The sequence below is a fragment of the Panthera pardus genome, unplaced genomic scaffold (genome assembly GCF_024362965.1).
Source record: "Panthera pardus isolate Hobbes unplaced genomic scaffold, ASM2436296v1 HiC_scaffold_12, whole genome shotgun sequence".
NCBI classification, from domain to species: Eukaryota; Metazoa; Chordata; class Mammalia; order Carnivora; family Felidae; genus Panthera; species Panthera pardus.
In genome coordinates, this window is record NW_026526677.1 from 38,647,316 (window position 1) to 38,675,290 (window position 27,975).

General features: G+C 39.1%; 1 protein-coding gene across 2 annotated transcripts in view; it reads right to left on the bottom strand.

Annotated features, from left to right (window-relative positions):
- Positions 1-27,975, bottom strand: part of NELL1 (neural EGFL like 1) — an 874,069-nt gene that overhangs the window by 348,829 nt on the left and 497,265 nt on the right. For both annotated transcript variants that reach the window (XM_053899887.1, XM_053899886.1), the window contains exon 14: positions 4,143-4,265. In XM_053899887.1, coding sequence (XP_053755862.1) covers positions 4,143-4,265 — 123 coding nt within the window. The remainder of the gene's footprint in view (positions 1-4,142; positions 4,266-27,975) is intronic.

Below are 27,975 nucleotides of genomic sequence, written 5' to 3' on the forward strand. Positions count from 1 at the left end.
GAATAATTCCTTATAAGCCTTTTGCACACGAGATAATACCATTTTGTAAATAGTTACATTGGGTGGGAAGCAACTGTTCAAATCTTTTTCTCATACTAAATGGTGACGTTTCCAGTGACCTTCTCTTATTTGCCTTTTGCTCTTATGGTGCCCAGAACTATGCTCCAGACACAGAATTTATTCCCACTGTATCTTTACAGTCTAATAAACTGACTAATAAATGTCAATACTATTAATCATGAAGATGATAGTGTTCTCAAGGATCATCATATCTTACCCAGCCCTTAGGGACAGACAAGGGAGAAGGCCCTGCCTATTACCTACTAAGTGGAAGCTGCCCCAAACTCACCTTCAGTTCCAGGTTAATGCAGGACTGTGAAGGCAGATAAACACTCCACAGACCACCCCAACCTGTATGTCAGGTTGTGCAAATCGGACCTGAAGCAATTTGCACGTGTTCTGTCCATTTAACCCCAAATTTTTAGCAACAAATCTTGCACAGTTTCAAAGTATTTTAGTCTGTTTATCAAAAATATAGGCAAATTTAAAAATTACAGATTGTCATTGTACTGTTTCTCTTCCCTTTCTGATTTTTTTACAGTCTCTACTTAGAATATAAGAAAAAAGAAAAAAAAAGAGAGAGGCTTAAATAATGAATAGTTAGGGAGAAAGAGGAAGAGGGAGAAAGAGAAAAAAAAAAATGGAGAAGGTACAGGAAGGGGCCTGGAGGGAAGAAACTAAAAGTAGTCAGTAGCACTAATCCAGGTAAATTGAATTCAGCTATGTCTTATTCAAGATTTACCTGTGAGCTGTAACGATGCTATCAAGCTCCCAGGGATATGGTGGGAACTAAGGAGATAACATATATGAACACACCCAGCAAGGCATCTTGCACCTACTTTGTGAATGTTGAAGCTGAACAGGTATTTACCACCCGTGTGAAAAAAATTCCAAAAAACACCTTCCATGGGCACTGACCACCAGGAAAGCCGATGTGAAAGAATTCACACCAACTGGTATTGTTTGAGAAATTGCTGTCTCATATTTTGTTACTAGTGTTAATGGCTTTTATTTCTATGCAGATGTAGTCAATTCCATGAACAATACCACATCCAGAAAAGCTTTTACACGTTAAAAAAACAGTTCAAGTGATCTAGTTATCCTTGTCCAACTCCTTCTGTAAATGTTTCGGTTACAGGTGGAAAAGTCAACTACAAAGTGTATGTCCTCAAACGAAGACACAAATTTGGGCAACTCAGGGAGAAGGCTGAGGTTCAAGCCAACTCATTAACTGCCTCCACCTCTTCCCTCATTGTACTGCTACTGTTTTACTACTACTAATAGTGTTTTACATTTTAGAGCCTGTGATAGTCTAAAACACATTGATATATATATATATATATATATATATATTATATATATATATATATGTGTGTGTGTGTGTGTGTATGTATATATACATACATATGTATATATACATATGTATACATATATACACACACACATATATATTCCTTTCATATACATACATATATATATATACACACATATATATGCACATACACACACACACACACACACACACACACATATATTCCTTTCATAACTCTTTGCAATAACATTGTTGGAAAAACACGGATGGGGATATTCACCCAATTTTAGTATGTAAAAATACAGAAGTTACAATTCGGCAGCAATGAAATCCTGTCTAACCCCTAGTTCCCTAAATTTGCAATCCAGTTCTTGAACTACATTGCACTGCCTCCCCAGGCAACATTTATAAACACGAGATTCTCCCCATCTTATTGATGTCCACTTAACTGACCACGAAAACCACTTGAAGAAAATTATTGTCCTTGATTTGTGACTTTCAAGGGAAGATGTATTTTCAGAGCCTGTGGACACCAGAAACATTATTTGAACTCATAATTTTTTTACAATCAGACTTTCAAATTCCACAAAGGTGAAGCCACTACTTATCCCAATGGCATGAGAGGGTTGGGCAAACACAAACTCACTGAACTAGGGTAATTAATATTATTTTATGAGGTAACATAATTCTGAAGAAAAAATGCATTAAAATCAAATCCCTATGTGCGCCTCAGATTTATAGCATTAGCATGAAAGTACCAGCAGTGGGCTGGATAATCCATGGAATTATATTAATATTTATGTCTTTTTACTTTACTTTTGAAGTATCTTCAGCCTTCTTTTAAAAGCTGAGCACTGGTATTTTTATTTGCCTCATGGAACTTAAAAAAACCCCACAAATATTATATGTATAAATTCCCATTGTAAAAGATAAAAACAACATTGAATTCATAATAAGTGAACATTCTCTCTCTCTCTCTCTCTCTCTCTCTCTCTCTCTCACACACACACACACACACACACACACACACACACACACGGGCAATAACATGAGCAGTTTGCATGTCCCAGTCTTTATGCTTTACAGAAGTATGCATATAGGTAGTTATAAATAATAAATGAGATACGTGATGATGCTACAGGTAATGTCCTATAGCTTTATTTGATTTTTCTTGAAAACGCATCTTGGAGATTACTGAGTATGTACATGAACACACATACACATGTGTGTGCATACATACACTTAAAGTTTTTTAAACCTTTATATTCTCTTCCACAAAATGACACGTGAAATAAATCATTCCATTACTGACAGATTTTTCTGGCTGTATCTGGCTTTCAATGAATATATACAACACAGCAAAACACCTCTGTATGTGCACATTCCCCCCTCATGGGCATGTGTCTTTCCCAGAATACATTTCAGGAGATAAAGTGAATGGAATCAAGAGAATCCCTTTATTACTCTTCACATTCACTTTAAATGTTGATAGTTTTTTCTCAAATTGCCATTAAAAGTTTCACTAATTTACACTCAGGCATGTACACAAATAAAAACAAATCTGTTTACATCAACCTCACCAACAGAGAATAAAGTCATTTTTTTTTAAATTCTGCCCAATTTAGGGCATGATTATGGTGACTTATTCACTGTATATTACTTCTGTCTTCAAGCTACTCAGCCTTCCTGTGTCTCAGTTTTGTCACCTCTAAAGTGGGGATAATTATAATAATATAGAACCCAAAGGATCATTTCCTGTCTTTTGTACATTTTGCCTCCTTTGCAATGTAATGTTGTCACTTTCCTCTGGTTAATTCAGTAAGGTAACACATATTTAATGAGCACCTACAATGTGCCAGGCATCCATCTACTCGCTGGAGACACAGCAGGGAGACAAAACCAAGCGGTTGCTCTCAGAGAGCTTACATCCCAATGGGGAGGCAGACAATACAGAAGCAAACACATAAATGTATAATGTTCTGTTATGTTGTGTTAATGAAAACAAAATAAATAAAGTAGGGTGTGAGGCTAAGAAATATTAAGGATGCTATTTTAGAGGCGGCCTAAGAACGTTACTCCGATAAGGAGATACTTGAGTCAAGACCTGAAGGAAATGAGCACATCCAGGCTGAGGGGAAAGCAAGTGCAAATCCCGAAACTGGAAGCTGGTTGGCATGTCTGAGAAACAGTGAGGGATAATATGTTGGCATAAAGGGAATGAGGGGAGAGAAAAGAGAGATGCCAGCTGAGAGGAGCCAGAGACCGGATCCTGAAAGCTCTCATAAGCCACAAGGAGAAACTTTAATTTTATTCCAAATGCAGATGGAAACCAAGGCACTACATCTGAATTGCTGAACTGCTACCACACAGACAGAGGCTAGAACTTTCAGCTTCCTATGCAAGTAGATACCTGGAGTATGGCCACTGGCAGTGCCCACTTGCCCTCTGAGCAAAGCACACAGGGAATAAAAACCCACGTCAGCAATCAGAGTGTCCCTCACAAACTCAGGCCAAGAGGCAAAGCTAAACAGAGCCATGAAGGTATAGAATCATGCCCCAGACCCAAATGCATACCTTTTGCATTCAATCCAAAATGTAGACTTAAATCATTTTTCTTCTCTGATGCACAGTGCCCTCACCAGATGACAGACCAGGAACAGAACCCTAGCCATGCTCAGCTACCAGAATGGTGACAAGGGTCTACCACATGAATACCAGAAGCCCAGGCAGGGAAGCTGTTCACAGCTCACCTCAAAGGCAGCAAGCTTACCTCTGCAGATGGTCCCATTTCCCACATAGCCCGGTTTGCAGGTGCAGCTGTGTCCCTGGACAGTGTTGGTGCAGATGGCATTCTCGTCACAGTTGTGCTGCCCGCTGCCGCATTCATCATGCTCTGTTTGCAGGGTGAGAAAAAAAGAAAGAAACGCCTTTTCTTAAGTTGGAATCACAGGTGTTAGAAAAGTAAGTTGAGACTCACCACATAAGAATGGCATGACTACCATGTATGGGGATCTTACTATATACCTGGAAGTTTCTATCCCTGATGTGGTTGAAATCTCAACAGGTCTCAAAGATAGATGTCATTATCCCCACTTTGCAGGTAAAAAGGCTAAGGGTCAGAGAAGGCAGCATCTTATGGAAGTCACATGACTGGTAAGTACTGCTCTGAGGGCATTGCCTTTTCCATGCTCTGCAAATGTTTCTATAGAGGCTCCAAGGCAGTGTTCCTCAACAGGGGGTAATTTTGCATCCCATCCCCACTGGAAACATTTGATGATGTCTGCCAATACCTTTGGTTATCATGGTTTGAGGAGGGGTGTTACTAGAATCTAGTGGATACAGGACAGGCATGCTACTAAGTATCTTACAATGAACAAGAAAACCCAACACAAGAAAGCGTGAACCAGTACAAAATGTCAATGGTTCCTGGGTTGGGAAACCTGCCTCTAAGGTTAAAAAAGGAAAAAAAAAAAATCCCACATGTGAGAATCCACAGTTTCTTTAGAACAAAGAGAGTAAAACTGAAGAGGGAGGCTCAGCTGATATCACTTGGCAAAGAAGGGCTGACTAACAAGGAATTTCAAAAAGGAATTTCACTGGTCACAGGAAATGCTGGCAAGCATGGGGTTGTGCTGAGTCTAAAAGGGATTTACTCTTAGGACCTCTCTTCAAGGGCCTTCAGCAGGGCTCTTAACTCTAGTTTTCCAGGTAGTCCAAGTTCACAGGGTTCAGCATTCAACCCCTGGGTTGATACCTGATGGGTAATCACATGGTTATATATTTTCAAATAGCTACAGCATCCTTAACCCACAAAACATGAGGGAAATAGGTCTAACACCTTACAAAATACACTACAAGAATCCAAGTTAGAAATCAAGATTTCACAGACAGCGATACCTTCCTGTCATCAGCAGGAAATTTAGAGTCATCTAAATCGCTACTCTGTAAATAAAGAGTATTGAAAGGTTAGGCCTTATTCCCTTTAACATCTGCTAGTATAACTTGTTAGAAATTTTAAGAAGAAAATTCAGACAGGTTTAAGTCACAAAGGTTATAATACAAGAGTTGAAATCCCAGCCAGCAACCCCAAAGAAATAACACTAATTGAACAACACTAAAAAATTCAATATAGTTTGTAGTGTGCTGTTACAAAAGTGTACCAATCAATTGAAATATCCTCTATCTTCGTTAATTTTTACTCTAAATTTCCTAACAGAAACCCAGTAATGAGAAAGGTTAAATTCTACAACGTACAGCTGTTTTGGTCACCCATGTGTAATTAAAGTAAAGCGTACATAGGCATATGACTGAACACCTTCCATTTTTCAAAACAAAAATTTTCTTTTGGCCATAAGACCAATGCAAATGGTCAGTGAGAAGCGTGCACAGGTTACCATGCATGGAGAAGAGAAAATTTATGAGAACTCACATCTAGTCTGTGCTAATGTTATTTCCAGCATACTCCAGAAATAGTATCACCCTGTGGATGTCCAATCAAATTTACAGACCTATTAAAAACCTAGTATATGTAGTTACAACACCAGAGGATGTCGGGCACACAGTCTAAGAATATAGACTTTGACACTGAAGTTTTCAATCCCTTATTTAAATTAATTTAATAATTATTAGGGTCTGTACTGGGACTACAAAGGTGAGTAGGTATGTCTCTGTTCACACGAACATTTTAATAGGGGCCACCAGATGTCAATATGCAACTAGGCAGAACAGAAGGGAGAAGTGATAAGAGTTACCAGGAGATGACTTTGTATTTTACCTAGAAAACAACATATTTTAGAGTGAATGGGGGGCTCTATTAATAATTACACTAGAATAACAGCATTGACTCAGGATGACCTAGGCAAACTGGCACGTGTGGTCATGCTAGATAGGAGGAATAGACTGAAATAAGAGTCCACTGAGGTAAAGAAATTTCAGCTCATAGGGAGAAAAGTCTTCTTGCAAAAGGTAGTATTTGAACTGGTCTTTGAAAAATGGTCATAGTTTTCTCAGTCAGGATTGCCCATGAGAGGCACTACAGGCAAAATAAAGGCATGGTTTTATGCAACATTTCAAACATCTGATACATCCTTACCTACCTGGTCTTTTTCCCCCCAAGCTCTGTTGAGGCATAAGTGACAAAACTCTAAGTTATTTAGAGTGTACAACGTGATGATCTATTGTATGTATACATTGTGAAAGGATTTCCCTCATTAAGGTAATTAGCATATCTATCCTACGTAGTCTTCTCTCCCAATATTCTTGAAGCAAACCCTCTTCTGTGATGAGATGGCCCCAACATGGTCCTGCAAATGCAAGAGTTCATTCCTACCCCTCTCCAGTTTGACATTTTATGTCCATGACTTAAAATACAGTCTCCCAATGTAGTTGGACTACCTTTGCCCCCACCTGGCTTCAAACACCATTTCATGCACATACTTTGCCAGGAAAGCCTTCCACACCTCCTCTCCATACCACATAAATTTCACCCATCTTGGAATTTTTACCAAATTTGGTATCTTTACCTCTTTGGAGGCAACCATATCACAATACATGGTGATATTTGTAAGTTTTATTATTATTGCCTTATTAACTAACTTTGAAGAGAGGAATTGTAGCATATTTTATACAACCCTCACTTTGCCTATCATTACTTCCCATAATGGTATTGAGCCTAGAAAGTGCCAAGCACTGAGCTAAATATTGCACATATCATTTAATTCTCCTAACAATCACATGAAATGAGTTTTCCCATTTTACAATGAAGGAGCAGATACAAAAACAACAACATCAACAACAACAAACAAACAAACAAACATTAAAGAATCTGCCCAAGATCACAAAACCAGTAAGTGACGGAGCTCGTATTTGTGACACTAGATGCCAGGGTGACCACATCAGTCAGCAGCTACAAGCAATCTGGATATGGTTGAAGTTAAACCAAGACATATGGAAGTGATTCCATACAGCCAGGAAGGAAGACGGTCTTTTTGTATATACTAGCCCCAAATTTCCACTGAAGATCTGACCTATGTTGGACAACAATCATCAAATATGAAATGTTCTCCTTCCAAAAACAGCAAATTCCCTTCCAGCTGTTGGAGATGCTGCAAAAGGGGGAGGACAAGCGCTCTGAGAGGCGGCACAAGGCAGTTGAGAGCACAGACTCCAGAACCACGCAGCCTGGCTGAGACAACCCTGGGTTTGCCACTTATTAGTTTCCTAATATGGAAAATGTGGATAATAATAGAACCTATCTTCTGAGGTGGTTGTGAGGATTGCATTAATTAATGCAAGTAAAATGCTTAGAGCACACGGCAACTAGGACGTGCTTCATAAATGTAAGCTATTTTTATGACCATTATTACTACTATTGCTAAGACCACCACTACTGCAATTATTTGGGAGCAGCCTTTATTGTTGGATGGTAGTAAAAATTGGTTAAGAAAATGTTCTCTTTCCTTTATAGTTCAGGCAGAAAGGCTACGAACAGATAGGCTTTTGAAGATAATTAAATTAGAATATCTCTTTGAATACCCAAGGAAGTTATTTGCTTAGATTCAATTGTCCCCAAGAAACAAGACTATAAATTGGAAAGGTGAAAGATGTATATTTAGAATTGTTGATGTCTGACTAGAGTTTGATTAGTATAATTAGAGTATCCAACCTCTCAGGACAAAGAATAATGATTACGGCAGCATGCTATTTCTCCACTAATGATGATAATTGTTGTTATGCTGGCTAATATTTGTTAAGCACTGATGAGGCACTGTCATTATCACATAGGTCCTTTATCCTCCTCCTTTTCTTCCTTTCCCTTCCATAGAGTGGCTCAGAAAGACTCTACCCTACCTCTGTAATAATGCAATCAAATGGAATCAATAGCCATTATCAATTAAATACCATGTTTTTGGGGCGCCTGGGTGGCTCAGTCGGTTGAGTGTCGGACTTTGGCTCAGGTCACGATCTCGCTGTCCGTGAGTTCGAGCCCCGCGTCGGGCTCTGGGCTGATGGCTCAGAGCCTGGAGCCTGCTTCCGATTCTGTGTCTCCCTCTCTCTCTGCCCCTCCCCCACTCATGCTCTGTCTCTGTCTCAAAAATAAATAAACGTTAAAAAAAAATTAGGGGAGCCTGGGTAGCTCAGTTGCTTGAGCATCCGACTTCGGTTCACGTCATGATCTCACAGCTCGTGAGTTCGACCCCGCATCAGGCTCTGGAGTCTGCTTCTGCTTCTGTGTCTCCCTCTCTCTCTGCCCCTAACCCACTCGCATTCTGTCTCTGTCAAAAATAAATAAACATTAAAAAAAAATTAAAAAAAAATTAAATACCATGTTTTCTTAGTGGACTAGTCAGGACCCAAACAAGTTACTGAAATAGTCACCTCAGCTGCAAATGCTCCATATTTGCGGTCTGGTGGGCTTGTAGCTTTACTTTGTCCAAAGTCATCTCTCATGCATTTTACAAAATTGTTGCAATGACCTCACTAGGAGGAGCCAAGCACATCTCATCGACAACATTTTATAAAGAAATTGAGGTTTGAAGCACCTGTGAGGTGTCAGTACATACAATATGTTGGGCATACAGTACATACAATAAGTTGTATGTCTGGCACTCAAACTTCCATCTATCTTCCTCATCTCTTCTCCTGTATTCTTTCTAAAACTCCACCTTACCGTGTGATCAAAAGGAACTTCTAAAGTGTTGGCCACAGTGTAGGTTAATTTTTTACTTTTTAAAGGAGAATCATCACAGACTTAAAGTAAGTTGCAGAAGTAGTACAAAGAATACCATTACACTTCACCCTGCTTCCTTCCCTCAATAGTGCCATCTTATATAGCTGTAGTACAACATGAAAACGAGACAACTGACATTGGTATATTACTGTTAGCTAGTCTACAAACCTTATTCAGTTTACACCTTTTTTTCAAAAACAGTATCTCCTTTTGGGGGTGTATATGTGTATATAAGTGTATAATTCTCAGCAATATTATCCTATGTATAAGTTCAGGTACCCACCACCATATTCACGTATTGCTCTTTGTTTACACCTACTCAGCACTCCCCCAAACCCACCTACCCCCAGTCCCTGTCCCTTATTGGCTACTAACATGTTCTCATCTCTACAGTTTTGTCATTTAGTGAATGCTGTATAAATAGAATTATACGTACAGTAAGTAAATTCTGAGACTGACTTTTTTTCACTAGATGAAATGCCCTTGAATTCCATTCAAGTTGTATGTGTCCACAGTACAAGTTACTTTGTTGTTGAGAAGTATTCCATTGCATAAATTCATCAGTTTGTTCAACATACACACGCTGAAGGACTCTTGGATTGTCTCCTGTATTTTTCTATTATGAATGAAGTTTCGATGAACATCTGGGTGAAGGTTTTTGTGTGAATATATACTTTCATTACTCTGGATTAATATGCAAAAGTGTGAACACAGGGTCATACGATAAATGCACGCTTCATTTTGTAATAAACTGCCAAACAATTTCCTGGAATAGCTGTACTGTTTTACATTCCCATCAGCAATGTGTAAGTCATCAAGTTTCTCCACATCACTGTCAGCATTTCGTTTTGCCACTTTAAAAATTTTAGCCATTGTGATAGGTGTGTACGTGATACTACATTGTGCTTTGCATTTTGCCAATGGCTGATGATGTTGAACATCTTTTGACAAGCTCATTTTCGACCTGAAGCTTGTCTTTGGTGAATTATCTGCTCATGTCTATTACGGATTTATACTTGGGTTTTTATTTTACTGTTGAATTTTGAGAATTCTTCATATGTTCTAGATATTCAGGCCTTTATTATGTGGTTTGTAAATATCTTTTCACAGTCTATGCCTTGTATTTTCATCCTCATCATTATTTCACATGCAAAGGTTTAATTTTTTATGAAACTCAATTTATTTTTTATTTTATGGATAATGCTTTTAATGTCATGTCTAATAACTCTTTATCTAACCCTAGGTCTTAACGATTTTCTATTTTTTTTAACAGTTTTACATTTTACATTTTAAGTCCATGACCCACTTTGAGCTAATTTTTGTATATGGTATATGGTATACAGTTTCAGTTGAGGTGTTTTGTTTTGTTTGCCTACACTTGTCCAATTGTTACAGTGCAAAAATTGAAAAAGCTATGTTCCTCCATTAAATTGCTTTTGTACCTTTGTCAAAAACCAATTGGTTATATGTACGTTGGCCTATTTCTGGGGTTCTCTATTCCATTCCAATGATCTAGGTGTCTATTCCTTTGCAGATACCACACTGCCTTGATTACTGTAAGTATAAAGAAAGGCACATAGAAAGCCTTAATGTCAGATATAGTGATTTCCCCCACTTTACTCTTCTTTGGTCAAAATTGTTTTCGTTATTCTAATTTCTCTTTCTACATAAATTTTCTTTTACTTAAAAACATTTTTTTAATGTTTATTTAATTTTGAGAGAGAGAGAAAGGAAGAGGGAGAGTCAGGGGCAGAGAAGGTGGGAGACACAGAATCTGAAGCAGGTTCCAGGCTCTGAGCTGGCAGCACAGAGCCCAACATGGGGCTCAAACCTAACAGCCGTGACATCATGACCTAAGCCAAAGTTGGAAGGGTAACCGACTATGCCACCCAGGTGCCCCTACATAAATTTTAAATTAAGTTTGTTCATTTCTATAAAAATTCTTGTTGGGATTTTAATAAGGGTTTGTGTTATACTTACAGATCAATTTGTGGAAAACGGACATCTTTACCATATTGAGTCTTCTTCTATGAACATAGTATATCTACCTATTTACTTACTCTTTGATTTATTTCCTAAGTGTTTTGTAATTTTTAGTATACAGATCCTACACATGTTTTGTTAGATTTATTTCGTGAGGTATTTCATTTTACTTTGGAGCAACTGTATATAATAGTAATCTTTTTTTTAAATTTTGGTTTCTAGACGTTGGTTGCTAGTATATAGGAATGTAATTGATTTTTGTGCGTTGATTTCATAGCTTGTGACGTTGCAGAACTTACCTATTAGCTCTATAATTTTTTTTGTAGATTCCTCAGGATTTCCTACCTAGATAATCATGTCATCTGTAAACAGAAATAGTTTTAATTCTTTCTGCTCTCTATGCTTTTTATTTCCTTTTGTTGCCTTATTGTGCTAAGACTTCCAGTGCTATATTGCACAAGAGTCATGAGAGTGGACTTCACTGGTTTATTATTAATCTAAGAGAGACAGTGTTCAGTCTCTCATTATTAAATATAGTATTAGCTCTGCCTGATACTACTTTGTCAATGCTGGATGAAGTTCAGCTCCGTGGTGAGCTCCCCTGACAATGAAGTTGGGAAAGAGCAGAGTGCCTACTGGCCCACCTTGCACTGCCTTGTTCAGTCTCCAAGCTGCTGGTGGGGAGTGGAGGCCCAGGTCCATGCTGAACCCCACTGACATTACTACAGGGAGACAATCAGCATGTTCTCTCTGCCAAGCAGGTTTCCCATTGAAAGATGGCTAAAGTAGAGTTGGTATTTTCAAGGTTTTCTGCTCCGTGAAGCCCCCTTTTCCCCAAAAGTGGAGTGGACTTTTCTTGGAACTTTTATAACCACAACCTAATTGTGGTTGGTGGTGTATTGGTGGTTTCAAGGTTGCAGTCTGCTTCAGCATCTCAACTAGGATGACTAAGATTCAAAAATAAAATGGGGAACTCACTCCATGTGGCTCCTCAAGTCCCAAAGTTCCCAGGTAGTTCACCTTCCGTTCATCTTTCAGTCTTCCTGGGTATTTGTTGTGTTGTGTCTAAGGGTTTTCTTTTGGTTATAGAAGAAAAGACCCAGGAGAAAGAGGGCTAGTCCATCTTGGCCAAAATCAAAAGTCTTCTGTATATTTAATTTTTAAGAAATTAGTCACTTCCCTCCTCTGTTTCTTTTCTAAAGAGCACTAACAATTGGGATTTTTCGTAAGTAACATTTAGTGAGCACATACTATGAGCCAGACTCTGACCTAATTGTGTCATATACTATGAGCCATACTCTGACCTAGTTGTATCATAGCATTCATATGAGTTAAGAGTTATTATTATTCCTATTTTCTATATGAAGAAATGGGAACAAAGAGGTTGTGGCCCACGGTTATAAGGTGGTAGATTCAAACCAAGACAGTCACTGTCAAACCATGACAGAAGAATTAGAGTCATGTAGTTATCAGTCATTCTTGAAACTCCTTTCTCCCTAATCCCTTATAATAGATCCATCACCAAGTCTTGATTTTTCTCATTCATTGCTATAACCCTTATTTCCATTGCCACCACCCTCATCCAAGCCACCATCATCTCACCCACATCTAAGCTGCCATTAATTAAGTTAGAGCTATTATTTCTCAATGAATCTCCCCACACTCAGTATTGCCCACTTTCAATTTATTCTTCATATTACATTTAAAGCAATCTTTTAGGAAATCAAATCTGATCATCTTGCCATCCCTGCTGAAATTTTCCAGTCAGTTACTTCCCTTTTATCTCAAAATGTGGACATTGTTAATATGATCTCCTGGTCCCAGCATGGTTTCACCGCCACCTAACTGCCTAGAACCATTTTGCTTCATTTTCACTCTTGCCTGCTCTGTTCAACCAGCCTGCCTTTATCTCCTTCCCTCAGGTCATAGGGACTTTCATATAGGCTTCCCTCTTGGCCCAGTTACTGCTTGCTTATCCTTATTATCTCAGTTCAGTCCTCAGCTCCTCAGAAAAGAACACCTGATTTCCTTGATGGGGAAGTTTCCCCTGTAACCTACTGATGTAAGCACTCAGCACCTCCTCATAGAGTTAATCACAGTTGCAATTTTATGTCTATTAATGTATTGCTATTTTTACTAATACCTACCTTTTCTACCAGAACATATATTGCTTGGGAATATATGTCAAATGTATCTTTCTTTACTTTAGATCCAGCTCCTACCAGAACTGCTGAGACATAGTATGTCCCTAACACAAATACTTATTAGAGGGGATGGGAGGGGAGGGGGAAAAGAAAAGAAAAGAAAAGAAAAGAAAAGAAAAGAAAAGAAAAGAAAAGAAAAGAAAAGAAAAGAGAAAAAGAGAAAAGAAAAGAAAAAAGAAAAGACAGAAAGAGTAAAGCAAGAAACAAGAGTATGATTGTCCTTAGCATCAAAAGTTACAGAGAGGTCAAAGAGAAGTAAGATAAGAAAAAAGTAATTGCATCAGGTAGCTGAGGGAAACTTAGAAGAATTCAAAAATAAAATACAACTTGGTACTGATGTGTTGATGTGTTTATCACGTTGACTTTGTGGGATGAGGAGAAAATAAAGTGGTTTCAGGAGCTCTGAGGCGGGCCATTTCTTTCATGAAGAATTGCTAAGGATTCTGAGAAAACCTAAGCCTTATAAGAAAATATCTATAAATCATTTACCTGACAAGAGACTCGAATCAAGCATATATAAAGAACCTTTACAACTCAATAAAAAGATACCGAGAAAGTATTTGAATAGACATTTCTCCAAAGAAGATAAACAAATGGGTAGTAAGCACATAAAAAGATGCTCAGCATCACTAGTAATTAGGGAAATCCAAAGCAAAAAACACAATGAGATACCATGTCACATACACAAGAATGGCTATAATCGAAAAGACAGACAATAACCAGTGTTGATAAGCATACAGAGAAACCGGATCCCTTTCTACATTGCTGCTGGGAACGTTAAATGTTTCAGCCACTTTAAAAATTTCTTTGGTAGGTCTGCAGACTGTTTAACATAGATGGGGTTACCGCATGTTCCAGCAATTCTACTCTAAGGTATACATCCAAGAAAAATGAAAACATATGCCCACACAAAGGCTTGCACACAAATGCTCATATAAATGTTATTCATAATAGCCAAATGGTGGAAACTCAAATACTAATCAACTGATAAATCCATAAAGAACATGTGGTATATCCACACAACATTATTACTGCATGTTATAATTTGATGTACATTATTCAGTAATAAAACAGAATGAAGTACTGCTATATACTACAACACGTATTGTGCATGAACTTCAAAAACACTGTGCTAAGTGAAAGAAATCAGTCCCAGAGATCATGTGTTATATGATCTCATTTACATAAAATGTCCGCAATAGGCAAATCTATAGAGACAGGAAATGGAGGAGTAGTTACCTAGGGCTAAGCTTGAGGGAATGGAGAATAATCCTTCTTGGAAAGCAGTTTTCTCCTTAGGGTGATAAAAACGTTCTAAAATCAGATAATAATGATTGTGTAACTGAAAATATACTTAAAACCACTGAATCGTACACAATAAAAAGTAAACTTTCTGCTATGGCAATTGTACCCCAATATTAAGTTGTTGCAAATTATTAACATTTATCTCTCTGTCCATGTTTTAATGTTTATTTATTTTTGAGAGGGAGAGACAGGGAGAGAGAGAGAGAGAGAGAGAGGGAGAGCGAGAGAGAGCACTAGCAGGTGAGGGACAGAGAGAGACGGAGACACAGAACTTGAAGCAGGCTCCAGCCTCCGAACTGTCAGCAGAGAGCCTGATGTGGGGCTCAAACTCACAAACTGTGAGATCATGACCTGAACCAAAGTCATTTGCTTAACCAACTGAGCCACCCAGGCGCCCCTCTCTGTCCATGTTTTAAGATGAGAATGTAATGACTCATGAGAAATCACTCCCATATAAAATGTTCTTTTGCACATGGATACAAGAATTGTTCATGGTTTTTGCTAACACCCTAGGAATATGCCATACTACCTTAACTGAAAATATTATTTATTTCAGAGGAATATTTTTAGGGGAGAAAGTAATTATGTATAAAATGTATGTGTCAATTATAAGATGATCCCTAGTTTCCTAGATGTCAAATCTGAAAATCTACACTTTAGGCCCAAGGACATGTTATTTATAATCTAAAGTGGTGCTTGAATTCAAGAAACATTTTTCGAAATCAAAATAAATACAACTCTAAGCTCGCTATTTGCCAGAATGGACAGCTAAATTTCATTCATTATTTGGTTACTTTCCAGTCCACTTCGCACTCAGCAGGATCCCACTATGGTTCTCAGGATTTTAGACAAAAGTTCATGATCAGACTGAGTTGCACATTGGCTATTACCATAACCCATTAAAAGGCAGCTTGAAGTTCTGCTGATTCCCTGCTAAGCTCAGGTGTTAAGATCTTTGCCAAGGACAGCTACCCTAATATCAGGGACCTGAATCTTTATACCACAAATCCATTCTCCTTGCTGGAAATGACCCCACTCTCAGAGACACCACTTTAAGAACCTACAGGTCTCCATCTTCCCTCTCCAGGGTGTAGCCACTTTAGCTTAGACCCCTTTTACTTCCTCAAATACCAAACCCTCTAATGCCAGCTCCTTCTGGGTAATTCAGTTTCTTTGAAACTGTGCATTAACTCTGCCCATTGGCAAAGAGGCACTGGGTCTCCAGAACTGGACAGACAGAAGGACAGCTGTCCTTCATTCACTCAAAGCCCAGAGTAGGGTTATGAGCCGACTGGCCAGGGGGATTACAGAGGACAGGTCGGAATGAGAAGTAGAAGGAAAGTAATTCTAATCCTTTTCAATTTTCCCACAGCAATAAGAAACAAAACATAAAGTAGTAAGTCAATCAAGTGCTTTTCTACCTGGATATATAGTATTATATATTAAATATGGCAGGTTATATATAATGTATATTAATCATTTATATATCCATCCAAAGAAAGTCTGTTAAATGTATGTATGTTAAACTATTACCAGTGTTTTGTGATGGGGAGGAAGGGGTGGATAGAGGACAAATGGGAGGCATTTATATTATTTACTTTATTCACTTTATACTTCTGAATTTTTTTCAACAAATTATCTTTTATTACTAAACAAGAGAGTTGTTTTCATTTTTTTTAGAATGAATAAAATGGTTTCATATCCATCCAATTTTATACAGAAAAACAAAGCTTTGGAGGCTGACCAATCTGGATACAAATCCCAGCACTAGATGCAAATCCTAGAGAGACTGGGCAAATTCTCCACACTCCAGTTTCTGTGTGTACAATATGTGGACAATACCGTAACAAATGAGTGGAAAATTTGGCTTGGTGTCTGTGCCTTCACATCTGAACAGATTCTGCTACAGAAGAGATGTTTAAGAAATGTTTATAAAATGAGTGCTCATGAAAATAAACTTCCTAATCCCTCTACTATCATTCTGGGCACATAGTAGGTGCTCCAAAGATGGCAGAGAACATCACCACCATCATAATCATAATCATAATCAACATCAATACAGCACAGAGTTGCCTGCATTTTCCATGAAGTCTTCTTCAGTAATTATGGGAAGATGTTACTAGGAGCTTTATTACTTTTCTCTACATCCCGGAGACTCTGGGTCCGAGTCCAGTTTTCTCACTTGCTCACGCTGTGATCTAAACGAGTATACTTAATGTCCCTGAGCTTCAGTGTCATCACCCAAAAATAGAAACAGTAAGACACATCACACAGAGCTGTTGGAAAGATAAGCTGAAAAAGCATGGAAAAAATGTCTAACAGCATACCAAACAAATAATACAGATTCAGTAAATATTCATTTTGTTCCACAGGGTTAATTTAGAAATGCATCATTAAACTAAAAAATAAATGAAGAACTGATCTGTGGTCCAATGTGTCTGGGTTTCTTTTAAAATACCTAGTGCAATAGGAATATCCAATGTGAGACTAAAACACGCAAAACTGTTGTTTTACTTTGGTTTTAAGTAGTGGTCATGTAAGCATCCCCAAAGTGACCATTTTTTTGAGGCCTTTTGTCTCTCTACTGTGAAGATGCTAGCTTGTGATTTTTTTTGGTTCTACAGTTACCCAAAGGAACTCTGAAGAAAACTGTTTAAATATAAGACATGGCAAAAAAGAATAATGCTTATCCTTATCATAGAAGTTTGCCTATTCCTTCCAGAGCCTTGTTATGTATGTCTTCTTGTTTTTCATTCTGAAGCAAGAGGATGGTACAAAAACACAAAGCAAAATGGAGAGAGAGACTGGCAAAAGAGAAAAACGTCTTTTCCTCCCTTTCCATTAGTGATTCTAACTCCTTGTCAAGTGCCCTGGGTCTCATCTGATGTACAAGGTCCCATAGAAAAAGAAGCTAGAATCAAAGGAAAGCCAGAACCTTGAAAATGTGCTAGTGCTGTTGCCCTGCTTTCCAATAGGCTTCATCCCTATGGAATTGCCCTCCATGCCCAACTACAGTGGGGTGTGGTGCCCTCCACATAATGCATGTCCACTGGAACCTCAGAATGTGACTTTATTTGGAAATAGGGTCTTTGCAGATGTAATTAGTGAAGGTGAGGGCATACGTGGTTCAAGTGGGCCCTAAACTCAATGACTGGTACCCTTGTAAAAGGAGGAGACACATCAAAATACACACAGGGAAGAAGGTCATGTGAAGACAGGCAGAGATCAGAATTATGCACCCATAAGTCAAGGAACATCAGGAGCTACCAGGAGCTCTAAGAGGAAAGGAAGTGTTTTTCCATAGAGCCTTTGGAGACAGAATGACCCTACTGACTCCTTGATTTTGGATTCCAACTTTGAAAATCCTGAGAAAAAAATTCTGATGTTTTAAGCCACCCAGTGTGTGGCAGTTTGTCATAGCAGTGCTAGAAAACTAATATACCAATATCACATACAGTTTTTCACACCCTAAGTTCCGAAGAGGACACTGAAGGGCCAGGTCCTGAAGCCCATCACTGTCTCCCAGAAAGGAGACACTAGAGGATCAAGGGAAAGGGGACATACAAGTCTATAATGAAATTATTACATGGTACTTAGGGTGGGGGAATGGTAAATGGAAGACTGAGTGATGGACATACGGAGTCTGAACCACAGACCCCGCAAAAAGAAGCTCTAAGATATCAGTAAATTTTTTAACCCTTGTGAGACTCAATTTACCCATCTTAAAATTTTTTTCAACATTTATTCATTTTTGAGAGACAGAGACAGAGCATGAGCCCAATGAATACGAATGAGTAAGGAGGATAAGTTTCTTCCCTGAATGAAGAGGAAGACAAAAAAGAAGGAAAAGGAAGAGGGTATGGGGAAGGAAAAGAAATATATGATACAAACTTTCTGTCCTTGGTTGCCTTTCCCTCCTCCAGATCAGATGCTTAAGAAGAGATTTAAAAAGTAGCTTTCTTTAGGGCGCCTGGGTGGCTCAGTTAAGCATCCGACTCTTGGTCTCAGATCAGGTCATGATCTCACAGTTCATGAGTTGGGCAGAGAGAGAGGGAAACAGAGAATCCACAGCAGGCTCCAGGTTCTGAGCTGTCAGCACAGAGACCAACGTGGGGCTTGAACCCACGAACCGAGAGATCATGACCTGAGCTGAAGTCAGACGCTTAACCAACTGAGTCACCCAGGCATCCCTCTTTACCCATCTTTAAAGCAGACAGTATACTACCTGGCTTGCTGTGGAACAATATTAAGAAAAATATGATTCAGGCACCCGGGTGGCTCAATTGGTTAAGCATCTGACTCTTGATTATGTCTCAGGTCATGATCTCACACTTGTGAGATCAAGCCCTGCTTTGGGCTCCCTGCTTAAGATTTTCCCTCTCCCGCTCTGCCCCTCTCCCCACCCCCTCACATTCTCTCACTTCCTCTCTCTAAAATAAAACAAAGAAAAAAAAAAAGAAAAAGAAAAATGTGATTAAAAATATTTGCCCAAGGGGGCACCTGGGTGGCTCAGTCGGTTAAACATCTGACTTCGGCTCAGGTCATGATCTCGCGGTTCCTGAGTTCGAGCCCCGCGTCGGGCTCTGTGCTGACAGCTTGGAGCCTGGAGCCTGCTTCAGATTCTGTGTCTCCCTCTCTCTCTGGCCCTTCCCCTCTCAAGCTCTGTCTCTCTCTGTCTCTCTCTCTCTCAAAAATAAACATTAAAAAATAAAATAAAATAAATTAAAAAAAAATATTTGCCCAAGGCCCACTATATAGTAGATATTCAATTATTGTAAGTTTTGTTTTTGTTTTGTTTTTTGTTTTTTTTTTTTTAAATTAACTAGGCTGGGACTATGAAAATTACAATACTTAAAAATTTTTGCCAGGCCAACTACCAAAGGAATTGCCACTTTGGAAATACTCAAGATATTGAGATATTGAAGATATTGAAATATTGAGACTGAAGGAGGCTTACAATAGGTTTCTGCCACCACAACTCTTTAAGGAGTATTCCTAGGAGTCTGTATCAACACGAAAATCTCTGGAGCACAGGAAGACCCTAAGCTTTATCAGCCTCATGGCCTAAGGTGAAGGGGGTATACTTCCTAGACTTCCCATAAGTGGTTGGTTTCCTTCTTCTTCAATGCTGGCAGAGTCAACTCACCATAAAGGATATAATGCCAGATACTTCCCCACTGCTCTCTGTACAGAGCTGGGAGCCCAATGGATAGGAGTAAGTATGCTGGGAGGTTTCTAGAATTACTTTCTTCACTGAGTGAAAAGGAAGACAAGAAAGAAGGAAAAGGAAGAGAGTATGGGGAAAGCAAAGAAATACATCATACAAACTTCGTGGCCTTCTCTCTGTCCGTGGTTGCCTTTTCCCCCTCCAGTTCAGATGCTTTAGAAGATAATTAAAAAGTAGCTTTCTTTGGGGCACCCGGGTGGCTCAGTCGGTTGAGAGTCCAAATCTTGGTATCAGCTCAGGTCATGATCTCACAGTTTGTGAGATCCCCGTGTGGGGCTCTGTGCTGTTGGTGCAGAGCCTGCTATGGATTCTGTTTCTCCTTCTCTCTGCCCCTCCCCTACTTGTGATCTCTCTCTCTCCTCTCTCTCTCAAAATAAAATAAATACATATTTTTTTTTTATTTGGGACCTCTTCATTAGCAGGCACAGAAGATATATAGGCAAAGACACAGATTGGTCCTGTCTTCATAAAGTCTACCATCTAGAGACAAAACAGGCCCTTCTGTTCCCAGATAATACATGCTACATATAGTAATGCACAACAGGGGAACATAATCCAGGGAAGGGGTCAGGGAAGCCTCCCTGGAAGAAGTGACATATACTTAAAAGACTGAATGGGAATTAGCCAGGCAATTGAGCCTGGGGGTTAACTTTGAAAAGAAATGTAACCAAACAGTCCAAGCTGCCAAGCAATACCAGAATGCACACAGTGAGTCATTACAGCAAGGTGACAGGTCTACAAAAATGGCTCAATTGAACATGGAATGGAAACACAAAGCAGAGAAAACAACCCCATTCATACACGTAATGTGTATGCTATAGGACAGTGTTGCTTCCCAAAGAAAAATGAAGCCGCCTGATAGAAGTCTGATGTGCCTCTCTATTAGGGGTCAACTTCTGGCAATCCAAGGTAGTACAAAATATTATTTTCTTCTGTGTCTATGGAAGAATTTCCAAGAATGTCCAAAACATGCTAGTCTCAATGTAACCTGACCCTTCCCCATTAAGAGGTCTAGTTTCATTACCCTCCCTTTGAATCTGGACCGGCCTTAACATGTTTCTGACCAAGGGAGTGTGGCATAAAGTAGGTAACATCATTTCCAAGGCTAGGTCAGAAGAAGTCTGTCAGTTTCTGGAATGCTTGTCATCTGGATGCTTCCTCTCAAGACATTATCTCTTAGAACTCAGCTGCTATGTCATAAAAAGCTGGACACATGGCCAGACATGTATACACAGTCCAGTAAACGGACCCATCTGAGTCCAGCCTTCAAGGAGTGTCAACCTAGGAACCAGACATGTGAGGAAAGAAGCCTTCAGAAGATTCCATTTCTCAGTTGTCTGAATCTCCCCAGACACCAATGTCTTCCCAACTGAGGCCTGGATATCAGTGAAATACAAGCCATCTTTACTGGGCCCTGTTTGGATTATTCATCCACAGAATTTATGAGCAGAGTAAAATGGCGGTTTTATACTAAGTTTGAGGTAGCCATTTTTACAGGTCAGTATCCCCGGCTCTGTACCAGGGCATGATATGAAACAGGAGCTCAATGAGATTTTGTGGAACTGGGCTGAAATGAAAGTAAAACACATGGAAAAACTCTTTGCTCATCTGAGGCAGACTTCCACCCTCAAAGTGAGCTCTAGGAAGGAATGACTGTCAGTTGCACACTATTTTTACTCTACAAAGTCTTCAGTTATCACTTAGCATAAATGGGCCCTAAAATGGAACCAAATAAGGGCAATTCTGCAGCAATCAAAATATGCTTTCATCAACATCAACTAAATGATTGCCCTGGGCTCATCAATGCATATGTGGATAGCACTGTCGAAACCTGTCTCTAAATCCTACGTTCAGTTCCCCTGGTTGATGATGTCTAATGATGTATGAATAGAAGAGGAGGAAGAAAGTCATACCAACAAAAGCCAAAAGGTTTTCCTAGAGAATTTACAGGAAAACAGAAGCATAGATAAAGGTCAGAGACTTTTCATCCTCCTTAGAGGTGGGAAAGTACAGTAATTAGAAATATGAGCTCTGGACATACACTACTAGGTTAAAGTCTCAGCTTTTCTACTTAATGATTGTGTGATGTGTGATTTCTCGCTCTCCTTTAGTAAAAAAGGCTGGATAAAGATTCAATGAGGAAATATGTATGTGATGATATTCAAATATGTATCATGCACCTGCTATGTGCTTGTTCTGCTCTAAGCACAGAAATGTAAATGGTGAACAAAGATAATTTCCCTGCCATGTAGAGATCACATTCTAGTGGGGTAGACAACCAACAAATACACAAGAAATAAGCATATAATTTGGGATGATGGTAATTCATATGAGGAAAAATAAAGCAGAGTGAGGGGAAGGAGAGTGATAAGGGTGTTAAATTAGGTACAAAGATCTAGAAAGGCTTTTCTAATGACACATAAACAGAGACTCGGAGGACATGAAGGAGTGAACCATATAATGATCTGGGGCAATAGCACTCAAGGCAGAGAGAAAACCAATAAAAATATTTCAGGTGGGAAAAGGAAGAGGCAGGAGGCTGGGATGGCAGAAGTGAAGTGAGGCAATAGGACGATGGTAGGAAATCAGGTCTTTCAGGTAGCCATGGGTCAAATCAGGTAGATCCTTTTAAGCCACAAGCAGTGTATTCTAAGTGTGGTAGAAGCCACTGGTGGACTCCGCATCACCCTCTACATGAATTGCTTAGCACAGCACCTACCATATTACAGCATAAGCTCATTAAGTGGCTATGCTGTCAAGTTATTATGGACTAATGTCCAGGCAGGACAGTAGAAACACATGCCTCAACAGGAGCATGGAATCAAACCCTCACTCAAGGCAGGTGATGAGGTCAAAGAGCGTAAGACCCATAGGCTCCAAGTGGAACCGACAGTTCCTGTCAGACATGCAAGATGGAGAAACAAGGAAATGAAACAAAACCTGAAGAGGTACCAGGCACTCTGCTCTCACACAGACTACATTACTCTGCTCTTCATGAAAATCCAAGGTGGGAGCTAAAAACACCCTGTGCAGGAAAATATTACTTCCTTGGGACTGAGTCGCTGACTACACAGTTAGGTGAGGCTATGGACACACCTTGTTTCCATCCTTAACAGGAAGATCTGGTGCTTCGCTGTCCAATATGACAACCACTAGCCACACGTGACTATCAAGCCCTGAAAATATGGCTAATCTTAAGGGAGATGCACTCTCAGGGTAAAATACACACTGGAGTTCAGGACTTAGTTCCATAAATAAGAAGGTAAAATATCTCAATAATTTTATATCAATTAACACGTGGCAGTAATAACGTTTTGGACATATTACAGTAAATAAAAATGTTAAATTTTATTTCACTGGTTTTATTTTATTGTATTGTATTTTAAAGAGAGAGTGAGTGAGAGTGGGGAGAGGGGCAGAGGGAGAGAGAGTCCCATGCTGGGCATGAAGCCCGACCTGGGGCTCGATCCCACAACCCTGGGATCATGACCTGAGTCGAAATCAAGAGTCGGACATTCAACTGACTGAGCTACCCAGGCATCCCTCATCTTGTTTTATTAATGTGACTACCAGAACATTTTAAATTATGCATGTGAATAGCATTATATATCAACTGGATACTCACATATCAGGTGTTCCCTAAATGTGGACAGGAAATAAATAAATCAATAAGAATAGCTCTAAGAAGATGTCTGCATTCTTAACCAGGGATGACAAACAGTGTTCATGTTGCAAGCCAGGTCTGACTATCTAATTATGGTTGCCTGGAGTGCTATTTAGAAAGCATTCAAGGTTCCAGAGAACGCGAGAAAACTTCTGGAGCTAATTTATAATATTTGCCATGGACACAGGAGGAGAATGCGACAATCCATGTTGTGTAAAATAATGCAATGACTATTTCTTGTATGAGAATATTATCAATTATTTGCGAATGCATTTTGCACTGGGCGTGTACTGAACATTTATTCTTGCTGGATATTCTCCCTCTATAAGTTCATTCTATTTTTCACAGCACTGAAAGATAGTAATTACCATCCCTGTTTCACCTAACTGAAAAAAGATATTCAGAGAGTCAGTTACCTAGGTTATTAAAAAATGTTCAAGGTTTGAACCCAGGGCAGTCTCTCTCCGAAACTCACTCTCCACGCACAACGAGCTGGGACCAGGCACTACCTTCTGAAACTCCAACCCCCTGGGATGCTGGGCTGCCAACATGGATCTCTGTATTCTACTTCCTCCTTAAAGGTTGGTGCCTGACTTATTCCTCAGTGTGTGTCTGTGTTGACCCACCTTTTGGATATAATGGTATCAACCAGAGTACACCCTCAGCCCTTTCCCTATCTTAGTAGCTTAGTCTAGAGCAGTAAGTTCTCAGACCTGGCAGGCATCAGAACGTGGAGGGCTTATTAAAACACAGAACACTGAGTCCTACCCCTAAAATGTTTCTGATTCAGTTGGTTTTAGGCAGGGCCTGAGGATTTGGCTTTCCGAATGTTCCCAAATGGTGCTGATACTACTGGTCCAGAAACCACACTTAGAGAATTATATGTCTCATCCAGCTTCCTGATCGTCTTGGCCACATGTCACATTAATACATCTGGGGAATTCTTAAAATGAACCAATGCCCAGCCATAGGTAAGACCAACTGAATTAGAATCTTGATGGTGGAGTTCAGGCACAGTATTTTTTAAATCTCCCCCAGGATAAACATGAAGGTTGAGAACCACTGAGCTATCAGTTGCTCCTGTTTAATCCTCCCTTCTAGCCATTCCAAAGGGTAAAACTGGGAAAAGATAACTAAGCCCATTCCAGTCAAGGAGCCAAGCCTTACTTATTCACTGAAAACAGGTTCAATATCAGGGCTGAGCTCCATCCTGGGAGGTTGACAGGTAGGGGCTGTGGGGGGTCTGGAGGCCACGGGACAGGGACAGCAGCAGAAGACAGAGCCCCTAGAAATGCCACCCAGTAACTGACAGTCTGTCCTATAGAGATATTTAAATAGAGGTTAAAGGTCAATATGTATTTCATCTCTGTCCTTTGCTTCATAGCTGGAGAATCTTCCAATGTGAAGGACACTGACATTATAACTATCTGGCTCAACAGGAATGAAATTAGATGGAATGGAAATGATCCACATCTATGAGCCTCCCTAAAGGGGAGACCCAGCGCAGCTGGCATCTAATCGTGTAAAATCTACAAAGCTAGGAATTTCAAGTATAAACATAATGAGATTTTTTTTTTTCAGAAAAGTAGGACAAATCCGAAGAATCTAAAATCTGATATTGACTTCTCCCTTTGCAGTGCCAAAAGTGAAAGCCGCAGACAGTCTGTAAAATCTTCCCTTTATCCCTGTCACTCAAAAAAAAAAAAAAAAAAATCAGGAACATCAAGTGAAATGACTTCTTATCTGTGAATGTTTCCAGTCTGGGTAACTTTGCAGAAACACAGTCCAAAACTACCCAGCATCTCCTGGACACAAAGTTCCTACAACACTTCTGTGTTAGATTTACTCACAGGAGGATTCTTTTTCCTCTATAAAGACACCTTCCACTCTTTTTAAAATGCTCCTTTATTGGCTGTGGCTATGCCAAACATGCTGACTAGCTATAAAATGCAAACACATTTTCAAATATTTATTGACTTGATTTTTCAAGACTTCTGTAACAAAGTGCCTTTTATTTATGCTGCTCCCTCTGCAGGGCCCGAATTCAGACCCAATCCTTACAAAGTTCTTGAAAAATTACCCAATTCCCATCCATTTGCCATATAATATCAAGGGATACTTTCCTTCTTTATTTATGACTAAGTTTTTCCAATTTAACTTTTGAAAAGCAAAACATTTCAAATATAAGTTTTTCTACCCTCCAACCTCTTTGAAAAAAATTCTATGCTTGCATAAGGTAAATCACCTACTTGCAACATTAAAAATTACTCCATTTACTTATCTAATCTTAACTTTTGGATTTTCACATATTAGTAGTCAAATAGAACCAGATTTTCCTCCTCGTATTCATGTTTAGGGAAGAACTGACAAGAAATAAACTGTCAGGGAATGCATTAGAGCCATATTTATTTTAACTGTTTAAGTATTATAAATTACTATCATTCATCAATGATAAATGGTCTAAAAACAATGGTTGAAATTTCTGCAAAAGTCATTAAAGACTAAAGATGTCCATCTTCATTCCTTCTCTTTGTACTGAAAGATATGTAGTAAGTACATTTTGTGATAAGTTTGCCCTCAAGAGGTGACACAGCTCAAATGCTAGGTCTGATATAACCACTGTTGACTATCCAGGAAACTGTGAACACGCCCCCTTCTTCAGCATTCTGTTTATGTTTCTGATATGCTTCTGGTATAGAATCTAAATGAACCTCTACTTCATAAATTCTCCACAGGAAACATCCATTTTTAAATTTTGCCACTATAGAATGTGCCCTTTAACTGTGCCTATGAGTCATCTGAAGAGTAAGAACATGAAAACAATATGCCCGTAACGGTACATATTGCCATGGTTTTGAAAACAGAAATACTGACAACCAATTATAATAACAGCCTCACATGCATGTTTCATTCCACAAACACACGCATGCATGCTCACACCTGATACATTGCTGACCTCAAGAAAGGAATACTTTGAAAAGCAAATAAGGGGTGCCTGGAGGGCTCAGGTGGTTAAGTGTCCAACTTCAGCTCAGGTCACGATCTCACAGTTCATGGCCCCACGTCAGGCTCTGCACTGACAGCTCAGAGCCTGGAGCCTGCTGAAGATTCTGCCTCTCCCTCTCTTTCTGACCGCCCCCCCCCCCCCCCCCACCGCTTATGCACTCACTTGCTTGCTCTCTCTGTCTCTCAAACATAAACATTAAAAAAATAAAAGAAAAAAAAATAAAAAGCAAAGACGACAAGTCTCAATTTTATTGTCCCGAATTTACCTTTCAACTGTATATTCAATAAAAATTGACCAAAAATATTTAAATGTTTAATCAGTAGCAAACAGTGCAACAAGAACTTTGCCATCCTACTTACTGAAAATTAATGTACCTTATAAAACACTCACAGTGTTGTTAGGGGATGTGTGATAATTATATCCTGGCCAAATACGTGATGCTTCCACTTCATCCTCAAATTAAATAAATATAATTGCACCTATATTCAGACATTATAAACAGAGGTTGCAATTAAAAGATAACACCCATGTCTGGGATTTAGAGTAAATAACTATAATTATTACCCCAAAAGCAGGAAATGCAAAATGCTATAAATATAGAACTAAAAGGAAACATATTACTTATTGCCAGTCATTGGAATTAATATCACCGATTACTCCAACATTATCTCCTATAATCAAATAGTAATATTCCTATAATCACAAGTAATATTTTGGCTTTTCTTCATGTATCTTTGACACACAATCTAGTAAGTCCATTTCACTTCTATATCTTTAATTAAAAATAGAAGTTAATATTAGGTTCTCACCATGATTCTGGAAGAAAGGCAGAAATTTACTATGGTCAATATTTTGCCTGAACCGTGACCAACATCTCTTGACTTCTAGTCCAGAGAATGAGTCTTCCCAAGAGTAAGCAGAGTATCCTGCACAAGCACTTACATTTTAGAACCACCAAAGGAGGAAAGTACTGTCACAATCATCTTTTTATAAACTGAGAAACTGAAGACAGAGAGGTGAGAGGCACTGTTACAATTTCCTACTCCAGCCATTACAAATTACCATTACAAATTATCACATATTTCCATGACTTTTCCAGCTTCTAGAGGCTACCTGTATCCTTGGCTCATGACCCTATGCATGCATCTTCAAAACCAGCAATGTCAAACCAATTAATTCTCATGCTTCCATCTGTTTCCCCGATTTCTACCTCCCTCTTCCACTCATGGACCTGTGTGAATACACTGGAGCCTCCCAGATAATCCAGGATAATGAAGCCATTTCAAAGTCATTTGATTAGCAACCTTAATTCCATCAGTAATCTTTATTCTCCTTTGCTTTTTAACCTCACACATTCACATGTTGCAGGGATTAGAATGTGGACACCTTCACACGGACCACTATTTTGCCTACCTCAGTGACACATACGTAGGAAATAGTATGGCCATGACTTCAACACAGACATAGCTACCCAGGCTCTCAAA